Consider the following 12,199-nt stretch of genomic DNA (forward strand, 5'->3'; position numbering starts at 1 on the left):
ATGTTCAAAGAGGCAGTATTTACTATTTCACAAAATAAGTTGACATTTTTTTCAAGAATAAAGTACACATTGTAAAGGATATTAAAATGAGGTATTTTGGTGGCAAATGTTTAAAATAACTTATTTTTTCATAAAGTTGACTTTTAAAGACTCAAAATTCTGTTAATGACAGGGATTGAACAGATTTTAAATAACTTACTGAAATGCTGGATTTTCTGTCATTTCTGGTGTGATATCCTCAGGTAATTGTAAGCTTTCTGAAATAATTACTTCAGATTTAATATACTATGACAAAATTATAAGCACTATTTGGCTCCTGTTACTACACTAAAATTTTATTAAAAATTGATGAGCAAACTAAACAAAAAGTCAGAGCTAAAAAGAATTATGTTAGTTCATAAGTAAGTGTATAAATAAACAAGTGGGTCCTCCTGGCTAAAATGTATATTATTTTGAAACCACTGTATTGTATATATATTATTTTATATATAGATGCATATTTATGTACATATAACTTCCTATGTACCTGCAATGGTTATGAGAATAAAGGTATTGGTATAGGGAGAACTAAATAGATCACTATTCAATAAGGTCAGTTACTTGGCATTTCTTAAAAATTAGTATCATTGTATCCCTGTTCGAATTCCCAATACAAGATCACAAAGATTAGAAGAATTATTGTGATTATAACCTGTTCCATTTTTCACAATAATTATAACATCACAATTAATTTCTATATTCACAGTATACAGGGTATATATGTTTCGTAATACATAATAATACCTTCTAATGTCTTCATAGCATTTGGTTTGTATCGAATGCAGGGTACAAAAGGTCTATTTACATTATCAATTTTGTCTCTAAATCTCATCTGAGGTCGTTGTATATTTCTTGCTGTCAATAATCTGTAACTGGACAAATTATTTCCCTGTCCAGGTGAAGACTGGAAAAAAAATTTAATTAAAACAAATGCTGATTTTATTAATAATGAGTCATATTTAAAACAAATGCTGATTTTATTAATAATGAGTCATAACAACAAAATAAAACAATCGGTCAATGAAATAAAAAAAAAATAAGTTGCAAATAAATCTATCACTACAAAATCCTAGTCTGACTTCAAAATTTCATTATATGAATGCTTTTATTTTTCTGTTTTTGCTCATCAAACTGGAATTGAGTCAAGGATTACTGCAAAAAGATACTTGTTTATTGTATTGCAGGTTGTCAGTGTACTTTAAACTTTTGACAGATTTCCCACTGTCAATCAAAAGCTTTTAGTGTATTTTGATCTAGTCAAAAAGAGTCTTTTGTTTCATGAAATGTATTGGTTGTCATAACTCCTCAATCAGGAATCTCCACTACTTGTTCTATGATGCTAAAATAACTTGGTCAAATAATCTTCTCCATGGTAAATTATGCCAATCACAATCAGTGAAAAATGTCTTCATATTCATTTTGGTTTTGCAAGTCTTTGTCAATTTTGTACTGTAAATAATTCACTTTTTCTACAGGACCCTCAAAGTTACTTTTTTAATGCCTCTAGGGGGATATCAGGCTAATGACTGCTATCAAAGTATCTGAGTTCACTAGAGAACACAATGATCAAGTTCAGAAGATTTATTTCATTATCTATTTATCTTTTCAGCAAAGGCTAGGCCACACTTAAAAATATTTTGGTTTGCCCAAACCCTACCCGAGACTGTGGGTAGGTAGGTAGGCATTTTCTTTTTTTTTTCTTTGGCAAAGATAAATTGAAGTTTCAGATGTTCTTTTGTCTCCATGCCTATCTAATTAAAAAAAAACTTTTTCACATCAGGACAATAAAAGATTTTGAGAAGGCACCTTTGTCCTGGGTAGGTAGGGTTAGGGCAAACACACACATTCTTTTTTATGGCCCTATGGACAATTCATAATTTAAAAATAATTAATTAGTTTTAAATTCAATTACCAGTATACGTATGTAATTAAAAGTAACCCCTTACACATGACAAGATTACAAAACAGCATTTAAATTCTGTAGAGAATGTGCCTACACAGAACTTTGCAGAGATGCTCTGTTAAAATTGACCTTTAACAAGTTAGTTATCAATTTTGTATACTTTTCCTTCTTTGATACCTTTTTATTCCAGCTAGCTGTGGCATTATGTTTTGGGGTAGCTGATGCTACAACTAATGTTGTTTCTTTCTTCTTGATCCCAGATGCTTCATCTAGCCAGCCACCCTAAAATTCAAATAAATATATATATTTTTGTATGATAACATCTTATCTCGGATATTAAGAAAAGAAGAAAATAAGACTTTCTTAATCATGTAAAAAAAATATATGAATGTCTAAGTATTATATAACTCTAACTCCAAATTAATTTACCTGTACCAGTAAATATAAAACACTTGTATAAGAATTACCCCTGACCTAGGGTCCGGAAACAGTCATATTTGCCAGTCTTGTCCTTAACTGAAAGTATGTTGTCCTAAGCGTGTAATTGGAATTTAGGTCAAATTTTATTTTTCAACAGAAAAAATTTCGGTTATTGTGTTGAGATCGAGTTTCAAAATTGCCATTTTGAACATATTTTTGTTTTGTTATCAAATTTATGTAATTAAACTGCCACTCCAGTATAGTGTTATAAATCCTGAGGGCCCTCCTAATAACTTTATTAATGCCTCGGGGAGCTATTGGCTAATGATCGCTAATCTCTTTACCTGTATATTTAATTCACACCTGGCTATTAATCACAAGCTCCGAACTAATATTATAAAGAAATTAAAATTCCATACCAACTGTCTTCATTATTTAATTACTTTTCAGCTAAGACAATTGTCAATTATGATTTAAAATTAAATCAAAACTTGATTTAATTTACATAGAAAATAGTATTTTTTCACTATTTTTTTACACACATGCTTTGTTTACTGTGTAATACGCATGCTTGAAATTCTCTTCCGCATTTATGAATTAGTCAAAAAATATTCTGTATTTGTAAAAGCAGTCATGATTATAAGATAATTGTATTCAAATGTATGAAAAATCTTACAAATGAATGTCATTTCTATCTAAATCATGACTTTCAGTCATCTGCTATTTTACAATCCAAGATGCCAAAAGGCTCCATTTTTACCTTAAAATAACAAATGGAACTTTTTTTTCATGATTTTTGAAAGGAGTTACACAATTGCCTATTATACATGGCTAAATACGGTAAATACTGTACCTATACATGTTAAAAGGTATAGTTTACACATATTTATTTATAGTGGATTGGGAAACAAGTTTTGCAACTTATATTAATCCCTTTCAACTTTGCGGGTGCGAGTGCTGCCTTGTAGCGGCATTAGCTTACTCTTTTCAAAATCTACAAGGGTGTCTTTAACGTGCAAGAGATATGGCTCTCTCTTAACACGGGTCAGCCATTTCTCGTCCCCTTCCGATGGACTATCATCATTTCCTCAAGACCATACTCGCAGATGGTGTCAAGGGAGAGCCAAAAATTGAGTTCCTGAAATTTTCATCTCAAACGTGAATCGAACCAGGAACCTTTGTGTTAGTAGTCCGATGCACTAACCACTACACTACGGCTCTCATAAAGAGATATGAATATAAAATGAAATAATTACCACTCTTTCCAGTATTTGGTCATTAGCATCAATGAGAACATCAAACTTATCCTCAAGGTCAACAGCACTGCTATTACCCGTCAGATTCCCCTTCACACTCTGATACTTCAAAATACTCTGGATTCTGAAAACAAAATAACACCATTTTGTAAGTTCTGAAACAGATTTTTTGGGGTTTGTTTATATTTTTCAGAGCTGTTTAGTGTGACGTCTGTTTTCGCTTGACTAGTACACATTTTTTGCTAAGTGGACAAATCACATTTGTGGGAATAGTTATAATCAAAGGTACCAGGATTATAATTTAGTACGCCAGACGCGTAGGAAGATACTTTTCAAGTATGGTTGAAATGTATGATGTTATTTTAAAAGTTAAAGAACCGCAGTTGAAATTATTTTTTGCATCTGATAACTTCATGTCAATGTCAAACTGAATCAAGCGGTTTTCACTTTTGCAATTTTCATTTTTACAGCTGACATATTAACAAGAGGCTGTCACAACGACAGCAAACCGGATTTATTAACATTTATTTGTGTCCTGGCAATATCACAAGAACCATTACTGATGAATGTGAAAGTTAAAATCGTTAATATCAAATTTGACCTCCATTTTGTCATCAGTATCAACATATTAAAATTTGAAAAGCTTAGATTGAATGGTTAATGAGTAAATGCAACAACGTGAATGGAAACGCCATTTTACGATCTTTCAAGAACCATAACTCCTGAACGGTAAAAGTCAAAATCGTCATTATTGAACTTGACCTCTATTTTATCATCAGTAACAACATATAAAAATTTCAAAAGCTTTGGTTGAATGGTTCATGAGAAAATGCACGGACACGACTCGAAACACCATTTTTCAATCTTTCAAGAACCATAACTCCTGAACGGTAACAATCAAAATCGCCATTATTGAACTTGACCTTCATTTAGTTGTCAGTAACAACATATTAAAATTTTAAAAGCTTTGGTTGAACGGTTCATGAGTTAATGCACGGACACGACTGGAAACTCCATTTTTCAATCTTTCAAGAACCATAACTCCTGAACGGTAAAAGTCAAACTCGCCATTATTGAACTTGACCTTCATTTAGTTGTCAGTAACAACATATTAAAATTTTAAAAGCTTTGGTTGAACGGTTCATGAGTTAATGCACGAACACGACTGGAAACTCCATTTTTCAATCTTTCAAGAACCATAACTCCTGAACGGTAAAAGTCAAAATCGCCATTATTGAACTTGACCTTCATTTAGTTGTCAGTAACAACATATTAAAATTTTAAAAGCTTCGGTTGAACGGTTCATGAGTTAATGCACGGACAACATTTGATTCCCGCCCGCCCGCCCGCCGTACATCCCCAAATCAATAACCGACATTTTTGTCACAAAAATCCGGTTAAAAATCATAAAACATAAAAGTTTATGAATTACATTAATATGTCATTTGTCATATAATCATGATAATATAAAGTAGTAGTACAACCCTAAATGTCTTAAATCATATATACATACTGATGTGATTCATAAGTGTTTCTTGTTTTTTTAATTTAATACAGATTTAACTAGAGGCTCTAAAGAGCCTGTGTCGCTCACCTTGGTCTTGTGCATATTAAACAATGGACACGGATAAATTCATGACATAATTGTGTTTTGGTGATAGTGATGTGTTTGTAGATCTTACTTTACTGAGCATTCTTATTGCTACAATTATCTCTATCTATAATGAACTTGGCCCAGTAATTTCAGTGGAAAATATTTTCAAAAAATTTACAAAAATTTATGAAAAATGTTAAAAATTAACTGTAAAGGGCAATAACTCCTTAAGGGGTCAATTGACTATTTTGGTCATGTTAACTTATTTGTAGATCTTATTTTGCTGAACGTTATTGCTGTATACAGTTTATCTCTATCTATAATAATATTCAAGATAATAACCAAAAACAGCAAAATTTCATTAAAATTACCAATTCAGGGGCAGCAACCCAACAACAGGTTGTCTGATTCATCTGAAAATTTCAGGACAGATAGATCTTGACCTGATAAACACTTTAACCAGATGTCAGATTTGCTCTAAATGCTTTGGTTTTTGAGTTATAAGCCAAAAACTGCATTTTACCCCCATGTTCTATTTTTAGCCATGGCGGCCATCTTGGTTGGTTGGCCGAAACACGCCACACATTTTTTAAACTAGATATCCCAAAGATGGTTGTGGCCAAGTTTGGTTTAATTTGGCCCAGTAGTTTCAGAGGAGAAGATTTTTGTAAAAGATAACTTAGATTTACGAAAAATGGTTAAAAATTGACTATAAAGGTCAATAACTCCTAAAGGGGTCAACTGACCATTTTGGTCATGTTGACTTATTTGTAAATCTTACTTTGCTGAACATTATTGCTGTTTACAGTTTATCTCTATCTATAATAATATTCAAGATAATAGCCAAAAACAGCAAAAATTCCCTAAAATTACCAGTTCAGGGGCAGCAACCCAATAACGGGTTGTCGGATTCATCTGAAAATTTGAGGGCAGATAGATCTTGACCTGATAAACAATTTTACCCCATTTCAGATTTGCTCTAAATGCTTTGGTTTTTGAGTAATAAGCCAAAAACTGCATTTTACCCCTATGTTCTATTTTTAGCCATGGTGGCCATCTTGGTTGGTTGGCCGGGTCACGCCACACATTTTTTAAACTAGATACCCCAATGATGATTGTGGCCAAGTTTGGTTTAATTTGGCCCAGTAGTTTCAGAGAAGAAGATTTTTGTAAAAGTTAACGACGACGGACGCCAAGTGATGGGAAAAGCTCACTAAGGGCCAGGTGAGCTAAAAATAGTTAGTTTGTGTTGATTACTGTACTTTTGACCTATAATGGTTTACTTTTACAAATTGTGACCATGATGACGAACCGTCTCATTAGCACTCATACTACATCGACTTATATCTATCTACATGTACATGTATGTATCTATAATTACATGTTAAGAATCCTGTTGCCTTCAATATCCAACACTTCTCTGACACCTTGATAACTGGAGTAATAATCAAAGTCATCTCCTGTTGCTGGTAAATCATTGGAACACTTGGTAGCTTGTAAAGCTGTCTTTAGTGCTTGCTGAAAATATATAATTTATAAATCAAATATATGAAAGCACTCAAAGTAATTATATACATGTAGGATAATTTGTTGTGATAGCACCTGATTTCAAGACTTTTGGGATTCTACATTTGTTTTGTGTTCAACATGTTCAGGCTATGCCATTTTCTGAAGGTACAGTATCCTGCATTGATTTGCTAACCGTCCTCGAGCACCTGAGACCACATCTGTTGGTTTTTAATATAGGTGAGGGTCTGTTACTTTTACAAGGATTTTCCATAGTGTTGTCATATTTTTTTTTATAAATGCAACTTAATATTTTGATTTGTTCAATATGTATCCGGTTAAGTCATGTTGGGTATCTTTTCATATGAATTGGACCATTTAGATGCATCAATAAATACTGAGAATGGAATCAGGGAATATATCAAACACAACTTGAATAAAAAGAAGAAAACAACACAGTCACCACTGGGTCTTCCAACAAAGCAAGAACATCCTACTGCCTCACACCAGGAGGCAGCTTCTATGCCTTTGAACTTTTACAGATACTCAGGTTTGTCTGTACTTAGAGTAAATTTTGATGTGAAAATACGGCAATTTTAGCCAAAGGGTCCACATGAACCTTAAAAATTACTATAATTAGCAAATGATGCCAACTCCATACACCTCTCTCAAATTAAAATAACAAGCCTGAAGGATACACATGAGTAGAAGCATTTGCTTCATTGAGGTTTAAACACAAATGACCTGTGTGTAGTTAGTTAGGCTGTCGAAACCAGGCAGAAACTCTTCTGTTTCAGTTTCAGTTTGTTTTTCTTCTGACATTTTGCACGTGTTCTGTTGTTGTTTATTATTTTCGAACTTTTCAGAAAAAAAATGATCAAAAAGCATTCCACAGAACAAATTTAAAACAAAAATAAATATTTCTATTTCAATCAAATGATATTTTTAGAAGTATTGCAGATATTCTTTTTATTATCATTTATTTTACGAACCTAAATCAATGTCTAAAATACTCTACATATCGGTACAGATATGATATGAATTACGAGCCATCAAAAGTGTATCCTGATCGAATGTGTGTATCGTTGATAAAAGATGTATAGACTAGTACTGACTTATACACAATGTAATTGTTTTTCATCTATCAATCATATTCCCTATGTTTATTTCAAAGTCAGACAGATGTTTCTGGAAGGACCCCCCTTTTATTTTTATTTTCATGATTCTTTAACGTTGTAACGTCAATGATTTCGAATAATTTTATGTGTTAACGCTTTTTATATGTATCTCATATAATGCAAAAAATATGGCAAATGATAAGTGAACAAAAAATAAAATATCATAGGAATATTTACTTCTTTAAAAAAAAAAATCTGATAGAATTTAAGAAGACTGAGTGGTAGGTCCGCCCCCCCCCCCCCCCCCCCCAAAAAAAAAAAAAAAACCCTGGCTGTGATATATGTCTCTGGTTTAACCGCTTGTCAGAAGGACAATTCACGTATTGGTTTTAATTCTTTGAGTCATTATACCTCTGCTAGTGGACTATCAGTCCCAGAGGATATCATCAGTTCAGTAGTCAGTACTTCGATACCTACATGATTTATAACATATTTAAAATTGTCCGTTTATAATTTTTCGTACCTATTTATATATACAGAAATAAATATATAACGTATAACGTGTTGTTTTCATTTTTTCTCATCTTTATTAAATTCGTAACTAGATGGGCAATTTCTCTCCATATTCTATATATGATCACTTGTTTACCTGTTATAGTATTTTGAATGTTGTTTTTACATGTTTTACTTGTCAGCCGCACATGCTGCGTTTGGTGCACACCTCCCGTCGTTACACTTTAAATATTTCGACATAGCTTCAATTAATGTAGTTCAAGATAAGGATGTCAACAAAGAACTAGGTATCTTATATCTATATTCATTTAAAAAAAAGATATCTTGCATTTTCACCAGGCATTTTTATTGCTGCCATTTTGTTTAAGGTTTTTCATGCCTATCGTTTAGGTCAAATCGATCCGTATAGCTCTCTCTGGCAGCTTTTTATTATTTTAGTGAAGATGTGCTGAAAATGAATAAAAAGCGACGTTCACTCAATAATATAGGTATCGTCAATGCGACAGCAACACAATACCATGAAAACACAAAATAAATCTCAGCTTATCAAACCAACATAGTATTGCAGTCTCTTAAAATAACAACAAACTAGTATAAATAATTTAAAAAAAATGAGGTATGATTGTCAATAAGGCACCTTTCCACAAAAGACCAAAATAGCACAGACATATGGAACTATATGTCTTCGTACAGCCTTCAACCATAAGCTATAAAAGAGACAAATGTAAAACAATTCAAATGAGAAAAAAACTAACGGCCTAATTTAATTACATGTTCATTACAGACACATACTAAATGCATTGGGTTTGTCTTAGTGATGGAGTCACTTATATCTCTTTATATGTCTGTTTATTTAACGCATCAATGTAAAAATATCGGAAATTGATGAGACTGTCATTAAAGTGAGAGGGTTAGCGCTATAGAACCAGGTTTAATCCACCATTTTCTACATTTGAAAATGCCTGTACCAAGTCAGGAATATGACATGTCTTGTCCATTCGTTTTTGATGCGTTTTGTTATTTGATTTTGCCATGTGATTATGGACTTTCCCAATTGATCTTCCTCTAAGTTCAGTATTTTTGTGATTTTACTTTTTTCATACTAAGTTAAATTAAAACTTTTATTGAATTACATCTTTCCAGAAAGTTTTCTGATTGTTTATATTACTGAATATATTAGTCTTATTAATTGTATCCAATACCTTCGCATGATCCGTGTGTATCACTATTATCTTAATCAAATATTTTCATCTTTACTATTTACACACAATTATCAAATTGGTGTTTATATTTGCATGTCAGTGCAAAAGATGAAAGAAACAGTTTATCTCAATCTGTTGCACTTTTGTACTTTGTGCATCTGTGTATAACACGGTCAGGTTCATTGAGACGACATTTAGTAACAGTCCTTCTGCGTCTATCTAAAGTCCAGCTGAATCCCGACAACAGGGGTTGAGATTTCTCGCTGTGTTGATTGATTGATTGTTGGTTGCCCGACGTCTAGAGGCAAATATTCGCTGTGTTGAAGACATTGTTGGCCGTGGGCTGTTTTCTGCTCTTTTGTCGGGTTTTTGTCTCTAAGACACATTCCCCGTTTCTATTCTCAACTTTATGTAATCCACTGTTATGCATCTTCGGTTTTTTTTTTACATCCGTACGAAATGATAATTACCGTACAGTTAGCTATGAAAGGCCTCGCAACTTCAATCACGGTTCTTCACGTTTATTGATGCACATAAACGTTTACTGTTAATTTGATCTCATGCATCTAATATTTGCCACTGGACGATAAGCAACCAAAATTCAGTCAATTCTTATTACATATTACTACAGGTCGAGAAACCTTACAAGTAAAGTACTATATACACACAATCATACGCTCCAAACAAAGAGAATTGACGGAAATTCGTTTGATAATACTCATCAATTGCCTGGAACTTTTATAGGTTTTTTTTCTGTTCATTTAGCATATACATTGCATGCAATTAGACAATGAGCCAATGAGACAACTCTCCACAATATACCAAATGACACAGAAATTAACAACAATAGGTCACCGTACGGCTTCAACAATGAGCAAAGCCAATACCGCATAATCAGCTATAAAAGGCCCCGAAATGACAAATATAAACAATTCAAATGAGAAAATGAACGGCCTAATTTATGTACAAAAAATAAACGAAAAACAAATATGTAACACATCAACAAACGACAACCACTGAATTATAGGCTACTGACTTCGGACAGTCAAATACATACAGAATGTGGCGGAGTTAAACATGTTAGCGGGATCCTAACCCTTCCCTAACCTGGGACAGTGGTATAACAGTACAACATAAGAACGAACTATAACAATCAGTTGAAAAAGGCTTAACTCATCAGATGGACAAAAATACAAGTGGACGTGGTTTAACCATTCGCATCCGGTATATGCTTATTCCAAGCCAGAGCCTGTAATTCAGTGGGTGTCGTTTGAAGCTGTATATCTTATTTGTTTTTCGTTCATTATTTTGTACATAAATCCGGTAGTTTTCTCGTTTGGATTGTTTTACAAAATTTATTTGTCATTTCGGGCCTTTTATAACTGCATGGTTTTTACTCATTGTTGAAAGACGTACGGCGATTTATATAGTTGTTAATGACTGCATGGTCATTTGGTCTCTGGTGGAGATTATTCTCATTGGAAAGCATACCACATCTTCTTATTCTTATATAAAAAAATCAGGGGCGGATCTAGCAATTTTTTGAAGGGGAGTTCACAACCCAGGATAAAAAGGGGTTCCAACTGCATGTCCCTATTTAAATGCATTAAAAAAAGGGGGTTCCAACCCCCGAAGCCCCCTCTGGATCATTCACTGGAAAAGTTATAAGACGTATTGATTAATTGTGCTGGAGTTACCCCCTTTTTTGTCCTAAGATATATATGCAATGAGTTTGCGAATAATGTGAAAAAAAGTCACATTATATTTTTTTTTATCTTTATTCTCATCATCAAATACATATAAGGTACAAAGAGGACATCACATTAATTACATAAAATATGACTACAAACTACATATACACAAAATACATTTTAGTTCATCACCAGGACACACTCGCTCGTATAAACTTAAATACATCTATGAGATCTGTCTTTTTGGCAGAAGACATAGTTTCAGGAAAGAGTGTTATGTCTGGTCATCTGCTGAAACGATTTCTTGTAATATGTTTCGTCTCTGAACAATATTAATAATCAGTGGCAGATCCAGAACTTTTTGTAAGGGGGACCGCTGACTGATGTAAGGGGCCCCTCTCCAGTCACGTGTCAGTGATTCCTTATATAATCAACCAAATTTTTCCCACGAAAGAGGGGGGCTCCCCCCCCCCCCCGAGCCCCCTGGATCCGCCTATGATAATGTAATTTGATTCATCCTAAATGTCTAGTTAACACAAATAACACTTTTCCCCCCGTTCTTTACAGTAACATTTTAAAGTTCAACTCCAGTTTTATGATTACTCATTCTGAAATTTTAAAATATTTATCTAAACAGAAGGTACAGTAATCGAAGTCTTTTGCTTAGTTTTGAAGAGCCCAAGCCACTTCTGTTTGAATTGATCACATACGGTGATGCTTTAGTATTATTTATTTATTTCAACCATATATATCACTCAAAATGTATTGTACGTGTGTTTCAAAAATAGCAAAATCCAAATTCATAAAAAAATAAAATGAAGTTCTGACCAATTTGAACTTTTCAAAATTTTATATTTTTGGTTTAATGCAAGTGATAAGATAATATGTATATAATATAGGAGAGTTTTGACATTTCATAATTGGTTTAAAGAAATCAATGGAACTAAAATGCAATCA

General features: G+C 33.0%; 1 protein-coding gene across 1 annotated transcript in view; it reads right to left on the reverse strand.

The window, feature by feature from the left end:
- LOC139502047 (exosome complex component 10-like) overlaps positions 1-7,585 on the reverse strand; it is a 29,379-nt gene extending 21,794 nt beyond the window's left edge. The window contains exons 1-6 of the mRNA XM_071291367.1: positions 7,463-7,585; positions 6,594-6,730; positions 3,619-3,742; positions 2,120-2,224; positions 784-943; positions 200-257 (exon numbers count right to left, since the gene is read on the reverse strand). Coding sequence (XP_071147468.1) covers positions 200-257; positions 784-943; positions 2,120-2,224; positions 3,619-3,742; positions 6,594-6,730; positions 7,463-7,540 — 662 coding nt within the window. The 5' untranslated portion in view covers positions 7,541-7,585. The remainder of the gene's footprint in view (positions 1-199; positions 258-783; positions 944-2,119; positions 2,225-3,618; positions 3,743-6,593; positions 6,731-7,462) is intronic.
- Between the last annotated feature and the right edge of the window lie 4,614 nt (positions 7,586-12,199).

Source organism: Mytilus edulis, chromosome 13, assembly GCF_963676685.1.
Source record: "Mytilus edulis chromosome 13, xbMytEdul2.2, whole genome shotgun sequence".
Taxonomy (NCBI): domain Eukaryota; kingdom Metazoa; phylum Mollusca; class Bivalvia; order Mytilida; family Mytilidae; genus Mytilus; species Mytilus edulis.